The sequence below is a fragment of the Gavia stellata genome, chromosome 4 (assembly GCF_030936135.1).
Source record: "Gavia stellata isolate bGavSte3 chromosome 4, bGavSte3.hap2, whole genome shotgun sequence".
NCBI lineage: Eukaryota > Metazoa > Chordata > Aves > Gaviiformes > Gaviidae > Gavia > Gavia stellata.
In genome coordinates, this window is record NC_082597.1 from 61,329,491 (window position 1) to 61,352,492 (window position 23,002).

Consider the following 23,002-nt stretch of genomic DNA (forward strand, 5'->3'; position numbering starts at 1 on the left):
AAAGTTATTTCAAATGTGCACGAGAACTCAGAAAGAAAAAAGATTAAGCATGCTGCGGTCCTTTGACCAATTGCCCTTCTCATCCTTACTTTAAATAGTTTTTACTGAGTTAAAACATTTGTAAAAGTTAAAAAGATTACAGCATTTTTAAGAAGCAGACAATAAAGCCCCGTGGGAGCAAAACTTTCCCCTCTGGCCCCGTGGAGGGAGGAGCAGTGCTTCTGCAGCAGAGCCTGTCAAGCTCTGCAATGGAGGGTTCATCCTGTCTGCAGGAGGGCGAGCGCCTACAGCAGGTGATGTGGTTCTCGTCTGGTCTGTCAACAAGCAGCAGCACTTTGTGGTGACAAACCTGGAGGCAGTTTTTTCTCTTGTTTCTGGGAAGTTTTCCATTCTGTTACTGGTTTGTTTCCTTTTCTTTTTCTAGAAAGCAGAGCAGCCTTTCATGGCTTCTTATGTTTAATTCCTGGCCTGAAGTGATGGGCAGTGGAAGTCAGCTTCTTGGCTGGACTGTAGTCCATTGGAAGGAGTGACATAGAGCAGAGCTATAGCAGCTATACAGCTCATCCAGCCTTTCCAAGCAGTCAGAGTCGGTATTTGGCCTTTAGCAGCCAATGCTGTAACTTAGATATTGGGAAGACGTGTGGTTGCACATCTGAATCCAGAGGAGCAGTTACGTACTGCCCAGAGATAAGGCATGTGAGCTCAGGGATCCTTAAGCGTGTGTTTCATTTTAAGCTGAAGGGCACTTGTAGTGAAGTTAAGGGACTACATCTAGGACTGAAGTATTTGTATCCTCTTGAAGTTGGATTTTAAACACGTGGCTAATCTCTTCAGTGATGCATAAAGAGTGATAATACTGCTGTCTTCTGACACAAAATGTTGAAGTTATTCAATCCTCAGTAAAGGGCTTAATCTCACCAAATTTAAGCCATCCAACATTTAGGCAGTTGGTGTACACTGGAAGTCTAGTTTTCCTCTCTAGTCAAGAGAGATCAGTATCTACACAGGGTGGTTTGCTCCCTCCTGGGAGATATTTTTTCAGATAGGTGGGATAAATGACATACTGGAGGCTCCTGTTGGCTATAGATGGAGTCTAGCTGACTAACTTAGATCATATGCTTAACTTTCAAATTGAAGCCACCCCACAGATATTTTTCTCCTTTCTCACTAATTTTTACTGCAGGTTTCACTGCATGTCTGACAGCGCTTTCTGTTGGTGCCAGGTTGCCCAGATCTCCAAGCATGGACAAAGCTGTGTCTCCCCGTACTGTCTTTGAAAACTCTTTGTACTGCATTTACAAACATGTGTTTTCCTTAAGTAGGATCCTTGTTTAGGTATCCTTTTGACCTGCCTACTTAAAAGCAATTAACCTCTGAATTTGTCAACTTGATGTAAACACAACCTTATCTTTTTTTTTTGATACAGAGCAAATTCAGATGTGTGGAAGCAAAGCTTTCTAGTTTAGAGAGATTTTTTTGTAACCTAATCGAAAGCCATGTACCTTGCCCATTGCTGCGAGGGCAGACGTACAGTTGTGACTCCAAAGAAATTCCATCCTCTCAGCAGGGCTGTAATTGGCAATCTGTCGAGTGCGGCTGCAAGGGAAGTGCTCTTTCAAGTGACTTGAAACTCCTTGAAAGGGACTGGATAAATGAAGCTGGCTTTGCTAGCAGTGTTCTGATTTCAGCACATAAATTTTAATTTATAGAATAACGCCTCTGTCCATTCATCTGTCTGTCTGCTTCCCGCCCTTCCCCTGCCCTATTTCTTTTTTGCCTTGAAAACTCCAGGATTTGATAATAAAGCCTTTGAGAGCAACCATATTTTTCCAGGGGTAGCCTGAGTACAAAATCTGTGTCATCTGGCAATACTTTATAAAAGTTAAACCAGGGAAAGAGCATCAGGCCTGATTCTGCAAACATTTAAACATGTGTTGGACCAATTATGAGAGTGAAGTTATGCTTGGTACGTTCAGGAGTGAGGTCTTGAGTTTTTGTAGTGTGAAATACAGTGCCTACGTGAGTGTTTCTGTGCTGGAAGAGTTGTCCTTGGTCAGCATAACCATATAGAAAAGTCCACTCATTTGCAAAATGCACTTAAAAATGAACAGATTATTAGCTAACATGTTTGTAGAAATAGTTTAATGAAGATATTCCCTGAAGAATGAATAAATATTAGGATCACAATTTGTGCCCGTGGAACGCGATGGCATTAACGTGAACAAGTAACTGAAGGAAAGCATGTGCAGAAGGGCTTTGCTGGATTGGGGCCAGGATGCTTAGAACAGTGCTGGACCCTTCACAGCAACAAGGCACCAAAAAATGGATTTCCTGTGTAAGAGGGACTTCTGACTTTTTTTTTTTTAGGTTGCATTTTTGGTACTCTTAAGAAAAAGCACAAAGATTCTACATTATATATCTACCAGTCCACAATGACTTGAGCTAGGTTGCATCCTTTGGTTAATCAGGAAACTGGTTCATCTCTTCTGTACGTCCACATCCCAAAGGCAACGGAAGAAGATCTGACAGTGTGTAATGGTGGTAGCATAGTATTTCATGATACTCCTCTTACTTGCCAAATACATGTTCAAGCTCATACTTTGTGCCAGACTTCAGGCAGCAAAAAGCAAATGCACGCTTGGTGTTTCAGAGACATAATGGCCTGTCTCCAATGCAGGGCTCCTTGAGTTGGGTCAGTCAAGTCATCGCGTCGTCAGCGAAAGCAGCCGCGTTGCCAAAAATCTGTCTGGGTGGCAGCTGGCAAGGTGCACGGACGCGAGCCATTGCTGACAAACTGCGTCCCCTCCAGCAGCACCAGCTCAGGCAAGTGTCCTCCGCCGTAGGCTATGATGCGCACCCCTGGATGGGGCAGGCAGCCAGGGACCCAGGTGGCAGCTCACACCATCGGTGGTTCTGTGTGTGGGCAGAACAGAGTTATGTTTCTCAGGCTGACAGTGCTGGGGAGGCAGTCCCAGCCGCTGTCCCCGCCTCTGCTATCTCCTGGTTTTCAGACATAATCAAAAGAAACTTTGGTGCCTAATGACTTCATCCCTTCTGCCTGCAAAACACCTGAAAAAGTCAAAAGTCCCTTAAAGCGTCATGTGGACGATTGGGCTTTAAACAAGAATGATGAAAGTTGGAAAACTGGAATGATTTTTTTTATTTTTTTATGTAGCCGAGAGAAAGTACTTCAGCAGTGATGCTATTTAACCACATTTCTAATTGATTTCCTCTAATTATGTAGGCTTTTGACCTTCGAGTGCTTTATTCCCATTGTTTTCAGTTGATAATGTCCAAGAACATAAAGTAATGTTTTGAGAGTCTGGCAATAGTAATGAAACAAGTATAAACAAACTTAACTCTTTAGTTACCATACCCCACCTTTATGAATTTCCTGTCATTCAGGGTGATCGCCTAAACAACACTTTGTCGGACATGACATGAAAGCAAATGTGTGAGATCGCTGACAGGTCCCATTCAGATGTCAAAATGATTGCAAGCAATGATGAAATTTATTTCTATCTTTCCATTTACACAGTCCTCCCACTGCAATGTAAATGTTTGCTTGTCTGAAGTTTCTCAGCAGTTTGTAATCATAATTTAAAAAAAAAAAAAGGGAAATTAGCTCTGGTATTCTTTGCTGAAACAAAAGACAATTAGTGTAACATGTTATTGTGGCTGAATTAGCAACTCTCATTTTTCCTCCCTTTTTAAAGAGTAGACCATCAAAATCTGCATATCCTCAGTCTCATTCTCTGAGAAACAACCCCGGCAAGGAAAATGGCTCTCATTCTGATTTAATAACCTTACTGGGGAGTAAATTCTAGCATGCTGTCTGATTTAAAATGATTATTGCAGGATCTTAACTACATTCCTTTAATTTAAGAAGGGATGCAGTTTGACTGAATAGGGCCATAATTCAGGAAAACAATTTAACACAAGCTTAGCTTTAAAATGCATACTTTATATCTCACTATCTTCAATTATTATTAAGCATATGCATAAATTTATGCAGATGCACACAAGTGGTTTTCTACATTGGACCTTGGATATTTTCATGTCTGCTGTATGCTCTATTAAAAAACCAGTCATAAAATAATAATAATAAAAAAAAACCAAAATAAAAAATACGCCAAGGGGCTGTAAGGCTTTCACAGCAGTCAAGAATGCAGAAGATGCATCGGGCTGAATTTCTAAGGTAAAAACCACTTTTCAGTACTCGCATGTCTTTTTGAAGAATAATTCGAGCCTTATTACACAAGTGAGGTAATTGGGTCATACATGACTTTTCTGAATGAAAAGGTTATTCTAGTCTGCATCTCCAAAATTAAAAACAAACTTGCTTGTTCTTTTGATTTGGCTGACCTTTAATAAAAGAGCATTTTGTAGCAGTGGAAAGGTACTTCTGTCTGCGGCTGTTAGGAGAGTAATAAAAATACCGCTGAATGGAAAGACACCAGATGGAAGGAATGTCAACATACTGGAACTAATTTAGGAGATTGCTCTGATAGAGAGCAAAGGCATGAGGAGAATTCAAATGGTTCCAGTGCGAAGAGATTGGCTGCCCCTCTTAAACTAACAAACTAAAATCCTTACCCCAGGGTTACATGTAAACCAAATGGAATCAGCCCACAAAGAGGTTCTCCATTAAGGGGGCAAAAAAAAATTCACCCCCCTTGGCACTCGCTCTGACTTTAGCATCCTGTAAGCTTGGAGGAAGGGCAAAAGCCTTCTGCTTTGTTTTGTTTTTTGAATTTGGTAGTAAGGAAGTTCAAAGCAAACTGTCCTAATAGAGACATGTACAATGTACTATTAAATCTTTCTGACTGATGTTTGCAAAACCGTGCCCATGTGGGCTTTCAACACTTTTAGGGTGAAGTCCATCTTAGCATTTAAGAGAGAGAGTGAGTATGTTCATCCAGTGTCAAACTTGTCCCATGAAGTTTCAGTGGAGGTGACTTCGTTGTAGCTAAAGGGAAGAATTTAGCAGTAGGGTTGAAAAGAAAAGAAAGAGTGCTGATCAGCAAGAGGTCCCTACAGAACCAGTGCTATTTGGAAAATGGAAAGCTGTAGATAAAAGCTGAGTTCATCATTTCACGGCCTCTGAATATAGATAAGTGGAGAGATTATATCCAAGAATTATTGCTGTAGTAGAACAGCCTGTGAAAGAGACAGATTGTTGATGTTACAAAATGTACTTTGTCTCAGATGTGTCTTTGGTAGTGAGAAGCAAAGTTCTTTCCTAGTATCACATTTATATTCTTCAATGAGGTCTGAAGCCAGCAGATTTGGTTTCAATTATCAGCCTAGAAGTACAGAACTAACTTTCTGTCATTTTAAAACAAACAAACAAACAAACACATTAGAATTAAGTGGGGAGTTTAAAGAAAAGCTGTTTGAAATCTTTCTTTGACCATTGCATCTTAAGCACCCTTTGCTGCTTGGGTAGAATGCTGCTCTTAGCCTCTGCTAAGGCTCTCGGGGTGAACAGACCAAGCCCAACCTTGTAGCCCACTGGAAAATGCTGTTTCTCCTCGTTGCAGCGACCTATGTCTTAGTACATTAACACAGTACTCTTGCTCATCTCTGGGGGATACAATCACGTTGTTCCTCACACCTTGTGGTACATCCCATTCCTGCTCCCTGGTTCCTGATGTGCTCTCACAGTGCTGTCCCTCCCTCCTCCCCTGTGGCCAGGTGGAAGTGTAGCCGTTTCAGAAGTCAATCCTTCATCCTGCAGGATCTGTCTGCAAAGGAGTGCTATTGTTTTGCAACCATTACCTTGCACCACTTGACTGTTATGGCTAAGATAGTGCAGCAGCCCTCCCACCACACTGAGGTCTTGCTGCAGCTTTCTCAGTGTAACTCAGCTTATAGAGTGGTGGAAATAAACACAGTGGCCCAGAAATAAATGACACACAGCTCGTAGCAAGCATTTTTCCTGCTGCTGTCTCCTCTAATACGTGGAGCTCATGCCTCATATCTAAGCAACCCCCATCTCTTGATTTGTGATTGACAGACTATCTCTCCTGCTACCACGTCTGGGTCTTGATACTGACAGTTCTCCACTTATCTTATTTGGCCAACTGTTTGCAGAGTATTGATGCTTTGAAAGAAGCAAGAGCAGCCCCACCTTTCTTATACATAACCTCCCTCCTTCCCTTGACCTTGGTCAGGGTTGAGGAGCAGGCTTGTACTACATGGCCATCCCATCAGTTGCAAGCTGCGGGGCGTTCCTGGGGCACAGTATTCTGCCAAAGCTGTACTTCTCTGTCAGCAGTAGCTGCAGCCAGAGTTCAGGCACACTTCTAGGTGGGGGCGAGTTTCGGAATGAATATGCAGTACGATGGCAGGTAATAAATCATCTGCAACAAAAACAAAGAGTGAACCAAGCAGTCCCAGAAGCTATATGGAGGCAACCCGTCCATGATCAGCCCGCAGGTTATGGCCCAGGTGTTAACAGAGCAGTATATTTATTACCACGTTATTATTTGCAGTAAGTCAATCCAGCCTTTAATTAATGCCTCTCTCTCTTCCCCCAGCCGCTGGCCACAATGCTTTCTTGGAGTGTATGTTTATAAAACTACAAACTGTGCTCAGAAGGGAAATTCAGAAGTGTCTGTATGAAGTCTGCCTGGCATCCTAACTGCTGCTGTGAAAATTAGTAGTGTACATGGCTGATAGTCTGAGACTTGCCAGAATACCACCTTGTCACATGTCTGATTGTTTTGACCACTAAATTCCTCTTTTAAGATTGTGTGTGTGTATAGACGTAAATCCTACTGCCTTTCCACTCCCTCATCCTTCGGTGGCAGCTCTCATTCAAGACGTTTTTGTCCACTGTTCAGTTCCCTCTCTGCATGAAAGTAGCTGCACGCCTTCTCATGAGATTCAGCTGATACGATGGAGGTGCTCTAAACTGAAATGATGTCGTTGTAAAAAAATACCTCCCACTTCCCTGGAAAAAAAAAGATTCTCCATTCACCTCTGCTCCTTGGTGAAGAGATAAATTGCTGTTCAATTCTGATTGTAGTGTGGTTTTGTGACAAAAATTCAAAATTTGGAACAGTGATTTATGCTCTCCTAAATTCAAACATCCCCCCCTGAGCACCGGGTGGTCTTCGGTCCTACTACTTGGAGTGTGCACTCCCATGAGAGTCCATTGAGATCAGTGGTGCCATGTGGCGACTTCACCTATATGTGCACAATATAATAACCCCTACCTCTGAACCAGCTGGTTTCCTGGGGGAGGGAGGATTGGGATTTTTGTTTTGTTTTGTTTTGTTTTTTTTTAAATCAAATCTCTTAAATAAGAGCATTTTTAGTGATTTGTCTAAGCTTACCAAAACTATTTCTTTTTGCCTTCTTGAACAACCCTGTATCTAACAACCCTTTCCAAGCTTAGAGAAATGCGTGTGTGCATTACGGCTTTATTGGTAACACATCACAGCACTTGCCTATATGACACAGGGCCTGTTCAGTTTTTCCCAGACAATATCAGTCTGTCATTCTTGGAGAGGATACTGTAAGTATAATCCATCCAGAGACGGCTCTTCCAGTTTCCGAAATTTATTGCTAATGAGGATGCACATAGGATGTAATCACTGGCAGGAGCCTCTGCTTTGGGGTACAGCGAGGCCAGCAGACAAATAAGCGGCCAATTTTATCTGGCTGTTCGCTCTCCCTTTTATCAGAGCTGTTTGGCTGGAGTTCAGGGGTGTTAGAGGGAACTGCAGAGGCTTTGGCTTGTAGACTTGAGTGACAAGGTGTGAGAGGACATGAGACAAAGCCTAAGAGCAGCAAATATCTGCATGTTGACAGAGGCAGCTTCTCATTTCACTGCAAAAGCTGAAGCTTTTTTTTTTTTTCAAAGAAACCACTAAGGACTACTGGCTGAGCTTTGCTAAAGAGATATAGGAAGGCATCATTCCAGTAGGGCTGGTCAAAACTAGCATCCGTTTGTAATAACCTCTATAACCTCATTAATTTGCAGATGCTTTGCTGCCAGCATGACCTGGCCTCAGCAGGCTGCTGCCACAGATAAAAAGAAAAGGAAAATCACCATGTTTTAATATGAGCAGTGTTTTTTTATGGCAGGTGCAGTTAGTTTCCAGTGGGTTGCAGTGGATTTTTGGTGTCAGAAGGGAAAAACTATTTAGCAGCCAGGGCAATTCAAGACTACTCACAGCCTGCTTTACTAGATTAAGTGTTTAGTTATCTGCAACTCCCAGGGAAGTCCTTGACAGCATGTGGCACAGGGTATCCTCAGCCCCAAAGAACAGTCAAGTTGTGACATGTATTAGATGAATGTTCCTTGCACTGCTTACGTGGGAGTTCAGCATTGCTGCCGACTCTGTGCAAGTGGCAAAGGACATATCTACAGCATGGAATGGGACATGTGGTGGAGGCAGGAGATAAGTAAACTTGAGGATGGGTTGGGTGCATGAGATGGGGTGCAGAGCCATGCTGACAAGAGCTGTACAACTCCGGAGACATTGCAGCCACTGCTAGCTCAGGCGTCTGTGCCCACCATGCTGTTGCAGAGTTGGGCTGGAAGAGGACGCATGCATCAATTGACTTGCTGGATTTTGATGGTAGGTGAAAGCCAACCAACAGTCAGTATAAGCCAAATGGCAATTCTCTATCAGCCAGTCATTGAAGACAGGGTTTATTATGCCATCTATTAACCCTTTCCAAATGATGTAATAGCTCCTGTTTCCTTCTGTCCTTTGGCCTCAAGAGGCAGTCCCTGTTGGAGTTGGGGTTAGTATTCAGATGTTGCTGGCACAAGTTTCCACCTCAACTCATTAGGATCAAGTTGACTTTGCCACCCTGTGACGCCGTATTATAGAGGCAAAGACCTTCTTTCATGTAACCACATGAAAGTGAAGAAGATAGTGTCAACTTCCTTCTCTTGGTCTGAAATGTTGTAATCTTCCTCTGGAAAAATTTAGCTTTGGAGCTTGCTTTTTGCAGTGGGGTTGGTAGTACATCTCTCCAGGCTGCAGTGATGACACAGGATGTGTTCAGTCATCCTAAGTCTTCTTCACCCTTTAAAGTGTCAGTTTTCAAATGTATTGAATCAACTGGGGCTTTTTTTTTCTTTTATCCTGTGCAGTGTTTGAAAATAAGGATAAGATTGTGATCATCATGGAGTATGCAAGTAAAGGAGAGTTGTATGATTACATCAGTGAGAGGCGGCGCTTGAGTGAAAGAGAGACAAGACACTTCTTTCGACAAATAGTCTCTGCTGTACATTACTGCCACAAGGTGAGCAAAGGATTTGATATTAAAAAATGCTATTTCAAGGCTGAGTAGTGACATGTATTTCAAAGCATGTCTGAGGCAACAGCATTCATTATTAAGTACGACAGCATGTGATTATATCAGTACAATAGGAGATCTTCATTAAAAGTGCTACAGTAATTCACTGCCAGTTTTTGAAGACTAAGGATGTTTTCCTGTGTTATGGCAGATACCAGCCACTCCCTTACATTAGCCCCACATTGCATTTTTGCCTTGGAAATAATTCTCCTGACATTAAAAAAAAAAAATATTAACAGCATAAACTAGAAAAGGCATCCCATAGAGCTTCTACAACATTAATATTAATACATTCAAACAAATTATAGTTTGCAATTTGAATACGCAAGTGAACAGCTTTGGAATAGGAGATAAAATATATGAAAGAAAAAATCCAAGAGAAAGGTATGAGTGTTCATGTATGAGCTTTAGCATGTACTCCTTCTGGATAGGCAAAAGTAACTTTTCCAGATACAGCAGGAGCACTAGAAAGATACCCTTTGCTAATGACTTTATCCATCATGGTACCCACTAGAATGACAATTTAAGCAATTAAACCCAAGGTAGCTGACTGGCTGTCATCATGGACCTTTTATTCTTGCTTATGAACCAACTGCATAGAGCCAAAACTTCCATGAGGCTAAAGGCAATGAGCAGCTAACACAATTTTATATTTGAATTCTTAAGGACTTTAATCTCCACTTGAATTCTGATAAACAAGGGTGGTTTTCAAAGTCCTCATGGTGCAGCACTGAAAAGCTGCAGCACCCTTCCCTGTGCAGTTAATTTTTACCAAATTTCTTAAAAGAAGGCTCTGACCTAAAGCCAGTTTGTTTGCTTCCATCCCTAACAGTTACAGTCCATTAGGATTATAACTCCCCTGATCCACGTGGCTGCACATTGGAGGAACGAGGGCTTTTGTAAGGACTAACGTCATTGACAGATATTGTTTTCTGGTGCCTGGGAAGAATATATTGCTTTCACGCAGTGGGGGCAGGATCCGGGCTGGAATTAAGTTCCAAAAAGACACCCCCCAGCCCCCCACCCCCCCTGCTGTTTTAGAGTCTTTGTGGGAGGACAGATTCCAGTCATTCTTCCCTTAACCACACACCAAGTGACTAATACATCGCCTGTCACTAGTGACTGGGCTGTGAGTGTTATGACAGTGAAATCAGCCCTGAAATGTAGATGCAAAGACCACCCTGCCAGCTCACCTTTAATTTTCCCAATGTTTTCTCATGTTCTCCCCCCTGTTTTTTTCTTCCTTGTTTCAGAATGGTGTTGTCCACAGGGACCTAAAATTGGAAAACATCCTTCTTGATGACAATTTTAATATTAAGGTAGGATTCTTTTTCTCCACTTCTCAGAATGGATTTGCATGTTTTGTAACATTTTTATCCAAGATATTAGAAGAGCCAGTGTTATGGCAACAGCTACTAAGCAACAGCATCTGGCAAGAGGCTCAGGGGTTTGGAGGTTGGGGAAGGAGCACCACTGGTGACGAGTCATACACGCTAAATGAATCTTTGCACAATTTGAGGGAGAGGGTCCTGTCCTACCACCCATGGGCCATGATTCCCAAAGCAGCATCTATTTACTGGTAGGAAACAGCAGAGCATTTCGTGCAGTCGGGTTTGTTGAACAAATTATATTGCTGGCTGCTGCTGGGGCTAGGAAGAAGCTCTCCTGGTCTACAGGGTTCAAGTGCCTCCTACAGAACACTCTGAATGTCCTTTTGATCATGGCTGGAAAATAAGCAAATAGAGTTTCAAAATAAACCTAGTAAAGCACATGTGCTTCATTAGGAAATGGCTTTGGAACTCCAGACACAAACGTATACTTTGGATAGTGATGTCAGTGCTGTAATTTCCATGTCATTTCTCCCCAGTGAAAGCATGGGAGTGACCTTTTCTCCCTTCTTCTTTTTTTTTTCCTAATAGCTGTAGCACAAAGATAAATAATGCAGAGATGAGTGCAGTTTCCAGATGGCTGAACCTGTTTCACTTTCAACTTTGTTCCTCCCTGGGTAGCTGGATGTGAGGGGGGCTGGGTGCGCTCATCTATGGGCAAACAAACAGGGAGGGATGCTGAAGAGTTTCTGCTGACGCTTGGGCATCCTTGCCTAATTAGCAAAGCAATTGAGGAGCTCCCTGTGTAGCCAAGTATCTAAATAGCCTGCATCTTCATTTTGCCTCCAATGAAAGCCACGGAGCTGCACACACTGCCTTCTGCGCTTCACGCTGGAGAGATTGTCTTCATTTTAAGCTGATGTGCAATGGAAATGGAAAGTAACATATGGTAGCTGCCATCTGTGTAATGCTGATGACAGAAGCTAACTTGGATCAACTAGTGGATTAAGGCCACATAAATATGTGGTTTCTAAAAATAGGCTTTTACACAAGGCCCATCCAATGCAATATTTTGCTGCTAACATCCAGTGTTAGAGCGAACCTCCCCACTCCTGTTTCTACAGGGACACTGGCTGCAGCAGCCTGAGCTGTTCTCAGCAGAGCTGAAAACAAAAAGTAGCCTTTCTAGGACATTGTATACGAAACACGCTTCCGCAGGCAGGATGGCCTTTCTTTCCGCATTACACGCCAAACTATCTTCCCAGCTAATCAGAGAATTCTTGAGAGAAAAGAGGAATTCGGGGAATTTGCTAGCTGTGGTGGCCTGGATCTCCGCACTGTGGTCCTCATATGTAAAACCAATCACTTCCCCGAGCCTCCGAGGAGCTGTGCTTTGTCAGAAGGCTCCGCTCCCTCCCCTCTCTTCTTTATGGGAGTCTAATCGTCCTGCGGGGAGAGCGGGAGGATGGGGCAGGGACGGGTAGTGTTGTGTTTGCCTCCAGACCATGGAGGTGACTTAGGGGCTTCAGAACCACAGATGCCTTTCAGCTGCCATAGTGAGTGGCACTGCTGTGGAAGAAATTTGGGTAGCTGCAACTCCCCACATCCTTTCCAATCATTTTGACATCTTTCTCCTGAAGGCTTCCCTTTCCTGAACAGAGCTGTGTTTAAGCTCCCCTGTAGGTATTTTACATATTTCCAGCCTTTCCTCAGTTACTTCTCTGCAAACCTAAGGCACGCCTCTGAGCAGGCAAGGCTGCCTCAGCATGGGTAGGTGTTCGCAAGCTCCCTTGTTGTCCGCTGGTAACTATTTCTGCAAAGGGTCAAAATGAAGCTAAAAAATAGACCGAGCTTGGGAAGCAGTTGGCATTTCATACATCTTACTGTCAATAGTGTTTGAATTTGAGTTACTTCAAGAGATGACTTTTTGTATTGTTTCCCTTTTTCTCCCCGCTCTCTTTTTTTACACCTCGTGACTAAGATCAGCTTTGAATACTTGATGTTAAGCACATGGTACTATTTCCCTGATGCTGAAGCTTTGAATATGTTACTGTGGTTTCTATGCTGCACAAAATTTTACTTCCCACTTTTTCTTTGTTTCACTAAACAGTAACGGTTGGCAAGGAAACACATATGGAGCTGTAAATTATTTATTAGGAGTAAATTTATAAGGTCCTCATTCTGAGAGTATTTATCTGTTGTTTATTGAGGCAGAAAAAGAGAAATACGCTGTTTGGGGTTTGGTATTGACTGATGGCTTCAAATACTCAGTGGAAGGTATTTTCTAGAAATGGAGTGATAGTCTTATCTGTACTTTGCCAGTATTTATATTTCATTCAGTGGATTACAAAGCACTTACAAAATTGGCAGTTTGATTTTAAGAATGAGAAAATGAAAGGAATCCCTTTGTTCTTGGGTGCAATGTGCAATTAAATACATGTTTCTGAAGAAGCCAGTGATCTATACATTATGATATACACAAACATGTCATAGTAATGTGAAGAAAAAATAAGATACTGTAAAAATAGTTCCATATATAGCAACTTAAGCAATTCTTTTAGAACAGAAAATAAAGAAGACAAGTAATCCATAAGAAATTATTATCCCGAGCTAAAAGACCCCTCAAGTCATTTTACATGATTCTATACTAACTTGGAAACCATTCTTAAATTTTAGCTAATTAAATGAAGGTCATGAAGCAGTGTATGGAGACATAATCAGCTTTTTTTTTGAGAGATAGTGGGTAAAAGTCTCTGGAAATGGAGTCATGTGTTGGAGTACAGCAACTAGGAAACACCAGTGTCTGAAAGCTGACAAAAAATTACATGTTTTGAAGAGTTCTGCAGGTCCACAGGCCAGTTGGAGGGTGATGAGAGGAAGAAAGTGATCTGATCTGTGGGATATAATTATGTTTTTCAGAGACTTGGTGTATGTGGTAATATTTCCTGCAAACTATTACTTAAAACCCCTAAATGCAGCAAACGCTAGTGAATAAAAGGAGTTTTAAACACTTGTGAGACTCAACATGCACGCCGATCTATGGGATACAAGGAATTCATCCAGCCAATTAATCAAACAGTACCTTGCCTCACTCCCTTGATACGCACTCAACTGTCTAGCAGAAACCCTGAGTGTGAATGATTCTGCTGGGAGCTAGCCTGTCTGTGGAGGTCAACAGTGGGGCGCAGTCCTAAAGCAGTGGTGCCTTCTTCTCTTCATTAGTTTTAAAAGGACTGAGGATGCTAGTTTTTGGTTCATTGTAGGTATGAATTTACTAGAAGAACTAGCAGCGGGTGTAGCTGTCTTCATTCTCCCGTAGCTCCTGCAGTTTGGTCTGATGAGGGCCACGTGTTCCCAAGCACTGCAGCTCTCCCCAGTGCCTAAATACCCAAAACTGCATGCAGGGAGATGGTGAGAAACTGCTGCCCCGTGCAGCAGCCAAGGAATTAGTGGCTTTTGCTGGTCTATCCAAATACCGTGCCCATGCCCCATGCCACAACCTGCCCCCAGGGACACCTCTGTCACACAGCCTGGCACAATGGAGGGGGCCTCCTTGTTCACAGTAGGGCTGTGGTGGCTCCTGGACTGGGAACTGCACCTAAAAGAGATGTCTAGCAGAGGTTGACGTAAACTGTCTGATCAACCCCGAAGTGATAGAAGGAGAGAAAAATGCAAGTGTAATAATAACGTAATCCTAGTAACTGCACTTTCTCTTGGGCCAGTAAGGGGTCACCAATCAGACTAACCACTAAAAATCCATGAGGGTTTCATAAGCGTATATATTTGGGATTTACCTTGCTGAAGCCTCACCCGCTGCACATACGTTTCATTTGCTTTAAGAGACCTAATTATTTCTCTATCTATCTACAGTACAAAGAGATTGATTTTAAAGTGGGATAAACCTGACAATTTCCATGAGTGTGAACGTCATGGAATTTATAGTCCACACTTAAACAATCAATTACATCTGGTTTGTCACAGCTAACAGTAAATATGAAACATACACCTCCTGAAGCGAGTGGAATAAAAGTCCACTTCCCCGCTCCTCCCAATTTAGGAAGTTTTTTTGACTTGATGCCTTAGTTCCATTTAAGTGCCAAGAACATGAAGTAATGTTGGCTTCTATTAATCTTGGTTTGGGGGGCATGACAGTTTTAATGGGAAAAGCTGATAAACATCAGTCTGTGAGTATGGGAGTGGACTGTAACATAAATACTCTTTTCCTGAATGGACAAAATGAAAACATGAATGCCCAAGTCTGAGAGTTTCTTAATGTGAACAATGGTATGTGTATCCCTATATATATATTCATGCACATCCACATGCATTTTATACATTCCATGGTGTTAAGGGAATGTATTTTCTTAAGGAATCACACTGTGCAGTGTTTGTCCTTGTCTTAGTTGCATCCTGAACTAAAATAAAACTTAATGACCAGCACGAAGTTTTAACACTGAAATGATCCCATTCTTCCCCTGATTGACAGGGTACACTTCATAAGGCTTAAAACCAACTTCCTGCAAGCCGGACAGGGTGACTTGATAAGAAAGTGGAATTTAGGGCAATTAAGTGCAATCTGAGCCATGAGAATATGTTTGCAGACTGCAGTTGTACACCAGCTGTTTTCAATGACATTCCAGCCATGCAATGAAGATTTTACAAACCACATTTATTTAAGGACTGAATTTTCTGCTGTGGGTTGATAATACGCTGTTTGGGGGACTGAGTGAATTCAAACTATGAATGGACATGGTGAGATGAATTAACATTAATGAACAGGAATGAACTGCTCTTTGAGCAGGACATTATGAGTCCAAAGTGTCAGTGGAACACCTGCACAAGCAGAACATCAAAATAGGAGATGGTGAAGCATGAAATCTCATATTTGCTCTATGACTTTAAAAATTTTGTGAGGATTATATTTTTTAAAAAAGGTTATATTTCTAATATAAAAGTATCTATATCTATATACCTATATCTGTATCTATTTATAGATAAAGCATGTATATATATGTTTCTATTTTGGGGTAAAGAAAGAAAATTGGGAACTTAAGTCCATACTTCACCAACTTTGTTCATTTTGGTCTCAACTGTGACATTTTTAGGTGTAGCTGTAGGAGTTTAGATAGTAGAGACAAAGACTTTATGTCTCCCAAGAGTTCACTAGACATTGCAATTAAACAGGTATTAGAGGCACTGATGATACACATATTAGAAAGCCAGGAGTGAATGATGCTGCTGGTAAATCCTTTTCTTTTCCGTTCACTTTGTGTTTTCTTGAATTTTCTTTTGTGAAAATTCCTGGGATTTAATTTCTTTCTGGTAGAAAAGACCTGAATAAGGTGAAGAAAACCCAGGGAAAACTCCTGTCTCTTATAGCTATAATACCCTTTTTATGTCTGTGCTTTATGCCTTTTATTTATGCCGTGTGTCGATAGTGGGCAGTAATAAAAGTATCTCTGGGAAACAGAAGCATTTGGGTTTTTAACAAGATAAAAAATGAGATGTGTTGTCTTGTGCTAGAGAAACAAAGGAAATGCAAAGGTTGTGTGGGTATTTAGTGTTGCTATCCTCAGCCTTTGTTTTGTAAGAACAAGAACAGAGAATTGAAGTAAACAAAATATTTGGACCTGATCCTGCAATTCCTACATGGGCAAAATTCCCAACAGTCTCAAGGGAAGTTTTGTTTGTATTGGGAAAGCTGGATTTGGGCCCATTGTTTCCACTTAGGAACCAGACTTGTGTTTATTATCTCGTGATAGACATCTCGTGTGCTTAACAGCTCAGATTCCTCAGCTGGACTCCCTAAATCTGGAAGAGTTAGCGAGTGCCTCACTTTCCCCCTCCTTCAAGCATAGCTAAGTTCCAGATGATTTCAAAAATCACTTTCTTCTGTAATGCTTAGTTTCCTGTGACACTCCTGCCTCACTCCTCTTGTTGGATTCAAAGGTCTTGGCTTTCGGCTTGCATGTGCGTGATAAGAACACTAGTACTTTCTGCTCGCTTTCCTTTGATATTAATGATTATACAAGATGAAGAGCAATCAGTGGACAGCAGGCCCAGTGCCTCCCAGTATGAGATCGTCTTTGCGAGCATATGCAATTCATCCAGGATAAAATTACTGACTGATGGTTGTGCAGTCAGTCAGTGACCTGTCTGTGAATGCAACCAAAGCCTCCTTGTTCCTAATCTAGAAGATTTAACCTGGGGACCCTTCTCCTTCTCTGGAGGATCTTTAGAGAGAAAAGTCAAAAAATCATAGAATAATGGGTTGGCCAGGGAACTTGAAAGGTTATCCGTGTTGAGATCCTTGCCCTACAGCAGGGTCAAATACAGCTAAGTTTTTCCTGTTAAAGGATTTTCTACTGCATTAAGGTATGGTTAATACTACAGATGCCTTGTGCAATTCTATTTGCAGATTGCTGATTTTGGACTCTCTAACCTTTATCACAAAGACAAGTTTCTGCAGACCTTTTGCGGAAGCCCACTGTATGCTTCCCCTGAAATAGTTAATGGACGACCTTACAGAGGCCCAGAGGTAAGAAGGGTCAGCTTTTCCGCGGTGGTATGGGGATGTCTTTGATGATAAAGTTCTTGAGGGTTAGTCTTAATGCTAGCATTATTGCACATGTGGGTTTGCTTGGGTCTCTCCCGTATTGAAAGTTCTCAAGCTGCCTCTGTTTGCTTTCATTTGCTTTGCCTGTGGTTAGTCAGATGTTAGATACCAGTTTGGCTATCAGTAGGCGCAGCTGGACATCATGCTGCTCTTGTGGTGTTAATGGCAGTGAGAAGGGTGGGGATTAGCTTTCTTGGGCTTCACACGCGTTGTCTCTGTATTTCAGGTTGACAGCTGGGCCCTTGGTGTATTGCTTTACACTCTGGTTTATGGAACGATGCCCTTTGATGGCTTCGATCACAAAAATCTCATCAGGCAGATCAGCAGTGGAGAATATCGTGAGCCAACACAGACCTCAGGTATAAAAAAGGAGTGAGGGCAATGTATTGAGCTGACAGGAGTTCAGAATGGAGGGTTTGCCTGGCCCCTTCCAACATGTTTTGGTGTCATATTAGAATGATGAAGAAAAGAAGTATCTCATTTCCCCTACTGACTTCATCTGCTATCAGTTCCCATCTGGGTACAGCATTTACCAAAAGCCCTTTTGAAATCAAAGTTTTATAGCAGATAGATTTTATTGCCTTGGGGAAGCTGTAACGGGCTCTTTTAACTAGATCTATGACAGTGGAGGGTCTGTTAGCTATTGCAAGTGGAATTGTTCAGACAAGCTGTAAACCAATACAACATAGTGGTACAGATCAGTTCTCTAACTACACCGTGGTATATCATAAGCAGAGAGAAGATGAATGGTCAGAACGCCGCAGTCTCTCATCCAAGAAGGCAGGCCAAAATCTGAATTAATGCCACTATGTTCACATTTACTTCTGCTTAGAGGATAGCACATTAAGCAGTCACCTGACAGAAAAGCATCAACTAGGTCCGGGTCATTGATTATAATGACTCCTTCTAGCCTTAAATGTTTATGTATATATTATATTTAAATGAATATTTATCTTATATCATTTGTTTGCCATCCCTTTCAATTTTCTGCCTTCTTCTCTCTTTATGAAAACAGACCCTTAAAATATACAGAAGACTACACTATTTATGGAAAAAGTAAATACAAAAGCAATAATGTGTAGATAATTTAAAATATCCCAATTCCCCTTTGTTTTCATCTGAGTTTTGTAATTATTAGAGTCGATAGGTTGGTGACTTCCTTCAGGAATATGGAAGTATTCACTAACAAATACAGTACAAATATTAATTTCTTTGATAACCCAGTGTACATTTCCCAGGGTGAATCATACTCTTCTGATAAGAAGCAGTACTCAAATGCATTTTCCAACACTGACAAAGCCTTGCCCCCCTTCACTTATCCTGTTATAAGAAGCATTATTTTTGCTCATTTGGTTGGCTTCGCACTTCCATTTTAAACTGACAAAACTAAGAGTGCCCATATTCTAAATATTTTATATTCCATTCTTTGTCCATAGATGCTCGTGGTCTTATCAGATGGATGCTGATGGTGAACCCTGAACGCCGAGCAACCATTGAAGACATTGCCAACCACTGGTGGGTTAACTGGGGCTACAAGAGTAGTGTTTGTGACTGTGATGCCATGAGGGACTCCGAGTCCCCGTTGCTGGCAAGGTTCATTGATTGGCATCACCGTTCTACTGGCCTCCAGCCAGAGGCTGATACCAAAGTGAAGTGCCTTTCCAAGCCCAAAGGTCCTGAAGTCACACTAGAGAGACAAAGGTCTCTGAAAAAATCAAAAAAGGAAAATGACATTGCACAGTCCATCCAGGAAGGAGGATCTGAAAATGCATCCAAACCCACCTCCAAGAGACCCAAAGGCATCCTGAAGAAAAGGAGCAACAGTGAACATCGATCTCACAGTGCAGGTTTCATTGAAGGAGTGGTCAGCCCAGCGTTACCCTCTGCTTTTAAGCTGGAGCAAGAATTGTGTAGGACTGGTGTAGCTATTAAAAGTGTTGTGGAGGGAGAGGTAGCAGGCAAATACAGCACTAAGCAGTCTTCACTAATGCCAAAAAAAGGAATCTTGAAGAAGACTCATCAGAGGGAGTCTGGCTATTACTCCTCTCCAGAACGAAGCGAATCTTCTGAACTCTTGGACAATAATGATGAGACAGTAAACAGTGACACGTCTCCGGGGGTCACAGAGCCATCCAGAAATGGGTCTTACAGTCATTCCTGCAGGCGTAAGGGCATCTTGAAACATAACAGCAAGTATTCTACCAGCAGCACCGAATCTGCTTTGATTAGCCCTGACACACCAACGCTGGAGGCCATGGAAGAAGTGGTCCTGCCTGGGGATGCATTACCTCGAAGTTACAGTCGCCCTTCCAGTGTGATTAGTGATGACAGTATTTTGTCCAGTGACTCCTTTGATTTGCTGGATTTGCAAGAGAACAGGCCAAACAGACAGAGGATACGGAGCTGTGTGTCTGCTGAAAATTTCCTGCAGATCCAAGACTTCGAAGGACTTCAGAACCGCCCACGGCCACAGTATCTAAAACGTTATCGCAACCGTCTGGGGGACAGCAGTTTTTCCCTTCTCACAGACATGGATGATGTGACTCAGGTCTACAAGAAAGCCCTAGAGATCTGCAACAAGCTCAACTAGCAGAGGGAAGATGGAAAGGGAGGGAAGGGAGTTTTTCTGTGTACCTTTATGATGGAGTAAGCCAGGTCACTGATTTGCTGACAATGGTAGGTTTTGCTTCAAAGGAGCTGACTGTACCTATTTAGCTGAACTAGTAAAGTAGCCCCAAAGCCATCTCACACTTCTGTAATTTTGTGTCCTCAAAATATTACCTACCTGACCAGAGAAAAACCTTTGGTCTTTGTATACGTGATAAAAGCACATCAGGATCTAGCAGACAAAAGCATCAAGATTTGATGGCTCGAAGTCAAAGCTAGACAGAATTAAAACTGGAAGTGAGGGACACACATTTTGAGAGGGTTGTAATTAATATTAGATTAGCTTTATCAAGAGATGAGCTGAATTCTTCAAGTCAAATTTGGATATTTTTTAGAAAGAGAGCCTTTATTTCCCCCTGAAGTTATTAATCTGGATACAGTCATTGCACACTGGGAATCTTTGGCTTGCATTTTATGCAGGATGCCAGGCTAGGTGGTCAACATGGTCCCTTCCACTAGGGTGACCTGAGGGGTTCTGAACGCATTCTGGGACAGATAGTTTGAGAGACTCACCCCAGAATAACATCACAAGGTGTATGTGGACAAGCAGTGGAGCAGGCATTCAGATCTGGCCCCTCCCACAGCCATTGCTCTTCAGTGAGCAGGAGGCCCTAAAATTGTTTCCCACTACCACTCCTAGCAGCAAAAACAGAGTCACAGAAACGATAACGGGAACTGGAAGGAATGGATGTTATCAGCAGCTAAATGACCTTTTAAGGCATTTCAACCTCTGTGTTCAATTTGTGACTCTTTCAAAATGACCAGCCAGATGAATGCCCAGACAAAGATGGATCTAACAAGGGGTCTCAAGGGTTAACTGACCCTCCAGTCTAGAGTTCAGCCACTGTCAGCAAATGGTGCTGCCTTGCTGTTAGCTTGTAGTATTTGAGGGTGACAGGTAGTTTGTGACCAGAATGTTAGGTAAGGAAAAGGCTGTAGCATGTAGGAAATGGATAGAGGTCCAGAAGTTAGTAGGAAGATGCCTTTGTCCAAATGAAAATGTTTCTATGTATGTAGTAATGGAGCAGAAAGAATTGAGCGATGAATTTATAACAGTAGATTTGATAACAGAGTTAGCATAAACATGCAGGCCTCTCTCTATATAGTGTAGCTGGTACTGCGTGTGCAATGATACCAGTTTGGAAAAAACGAGAAGGGTATGTGTTTATATTCTCAGACATATCTAAACATCCAGACTGAAGGCTTCAACTCCCATAAAGGTACCACATGGGTCTACTGGATTACCTGAATGTAAGCCTATGTCAGAAAGGCACTGTGTGTTTGACAGGCCTGGGCAAACTGGAATCTTAAGGCCCATTTCAGTCTCATTTCCGTGAGTGCATAGCCCCTGGCTTTCTTGGAGGTGCACTGGTGCGAGTAAGTGGCAGGTTTCAGCCTATGATGTCAAATGATCCACAGCTGCAAAACTTCTATCTACACACATACCCAGAGCAGAGGAGCATGGGGCAAGCTCTGCTCTCACTCCTACCCTGTAACTGGAACTGAAAGCAGAATTTGGCCCACTGTGTCCAAAATCCTAGAGATCGTGCAGAAACGGAGTAGAGTTCCTCTGGGGATTCCCTGGGAATCAGGGATAACCCCATAAATCATTGGTGTCTGGAGCAGGGAGCTATTTCACTTGCAGACTCCTTATTCAGTGTATCATGGTACTTAAGTCTGCCAGTTCCTCCTAAAAATCAACTGGGCTGCCTAGCATAAAAATGAATGAGCTTGAATTTCCTAAATCAGTTAATCTGATTCTATGGAGAACCTTTTCTTATTGTGAAACACTGGACCAAATTTGGCCCTGGAGAAAATGGCATTAAAACCATGAAATCTAGGAGAGATGTGTGCTCTCATGTGGTTGGGTGAAATTTGGCTCACTGTCCAGGAAGGGCAATTGCAGGGGTCATTTCTCTACAGGTGTGTACTTCTCTGTATGATATTCAGACATCCCATCTTCTCACAGGCCCTGCACGTGCTCTTTTAGGTCATCCAAAATCAACACCCCATTTTGCAGTGTATTGAGTTAACAAGTTTGCTGTGGTGCATTTTAAAACAACTCGACGTAGCCTCGGTGGCCTTTCTGAAACAAGGATGTGCTTTGCAGCCATGGCTTTTAACTCGTGCCCCGGAGCATAAGAGCCAGATCCTCAGCTGGTGTAAATCAGTGCTGTCCTATTGATGTGATGGAGCATCATGTCAGTTGGGTTATGCTGATTGACACTTTCCCTGCAGATCTGGTGCTAAACCTTGAATGGATTTATAGAGGTTTCAGGATGAAGGGAAGGGAACTCAGCTGGCCATGGCAGGAAAGTGAGGAGCACCCCGAAGGCTCGTATCTCCTGAGGCTTTTGCCCAGGCCTGCTTCCTCGTGTACAAATGTGAATGATTGAGTGACTGCTTGCTGCCAAACTGGAAATGTTACGTAGGGATTTACTGGCATGTTACTGGCATGTTACATGTTTACTGGCATGTTATCATTCCTAGAAGAGAAGAAAAAAAAAACTTGACTGCACATTGTTATTATTAGTGTTGTGATTTTTATTTAATTTTTTTGTAATACAAAGTTGACTTTTTTATTTGAATTTGTCTTTTTTTTATTTATTGGTCTGAAAGCCATTTCAAAGGTATAATAATATATTTGGTATAATTTAATTGGTGCAACATTATTTTACAGCTCCGGCCAAAATTGTTTGGTGTTATTTTTGGGGTTTTTTTGTTTTTTTTTCTTCCAATCCTTGGTTGGTTTGAGCTCTATGAGGCACACAGGGGAAAACGCTGGATAATCACCCAAAGTGTTTGTATTTTTAATCTGATACTGTTTTTTATTAAATAAAATGAAATTAATGTAACTGTGAAGAGTCTCTCTCTTTCCCTTTTCTTTTTCACTGTACATCAGCATAAGCTGAGGCCAAACGGTAATGAACTTGTCATGCAAAAATACAGCAGCATCTCAGCACATTGTACCAAGTTGTTTATGCAAAGCTTCTTGGCTCGTTTGTGCATTTGAATATAACGTGGGTGGCCACAGAGGCTCCCGTGCTACGAAGCATTTGGCACTGCG

At 42.1% G+C, this 23,002-nt stretch overlaps 1 protein-coding gene across 1 annotated transcript in view; it reads left to right on the forward strand.

Moving 5' to 3' along the window:
* Window positions 1-22,797, forward strand: part of NUAK1 (NUAK family kinase 1) — a 48,492-nt gene extending 25,695 nt beyond the window's left edge. Inside the window, exons 3-7 of the mRNA XM_059816393.1 lie at window positions 9,119-9,270; window positions 10,578-10,643; window positions 17,071-17,190; window positions 17,495-17,627; window positions 18,705-22,797. Coding sequence (XP_059672376.1) covers window positions 9,119-9,270; window positions 10,578-10,643; window positions 17,071-17,190; window positions 17,495-17,627; window positions 18,705-19,858 — 1,625 coding nt within the window. The 3' untranslated portion in view covers window positions 19,859-22,797. The remainder of the gene's footprint in view (window positions 1-9,118; window positions 9,271-10,577; window positions 10,644-17,070; window positions 17,191-17,494; window positions 17,628-18,704) is intronic.
* The last annotated feature ends 205 nt before the right edge of the window (window positions 22,798-23,002 follow it).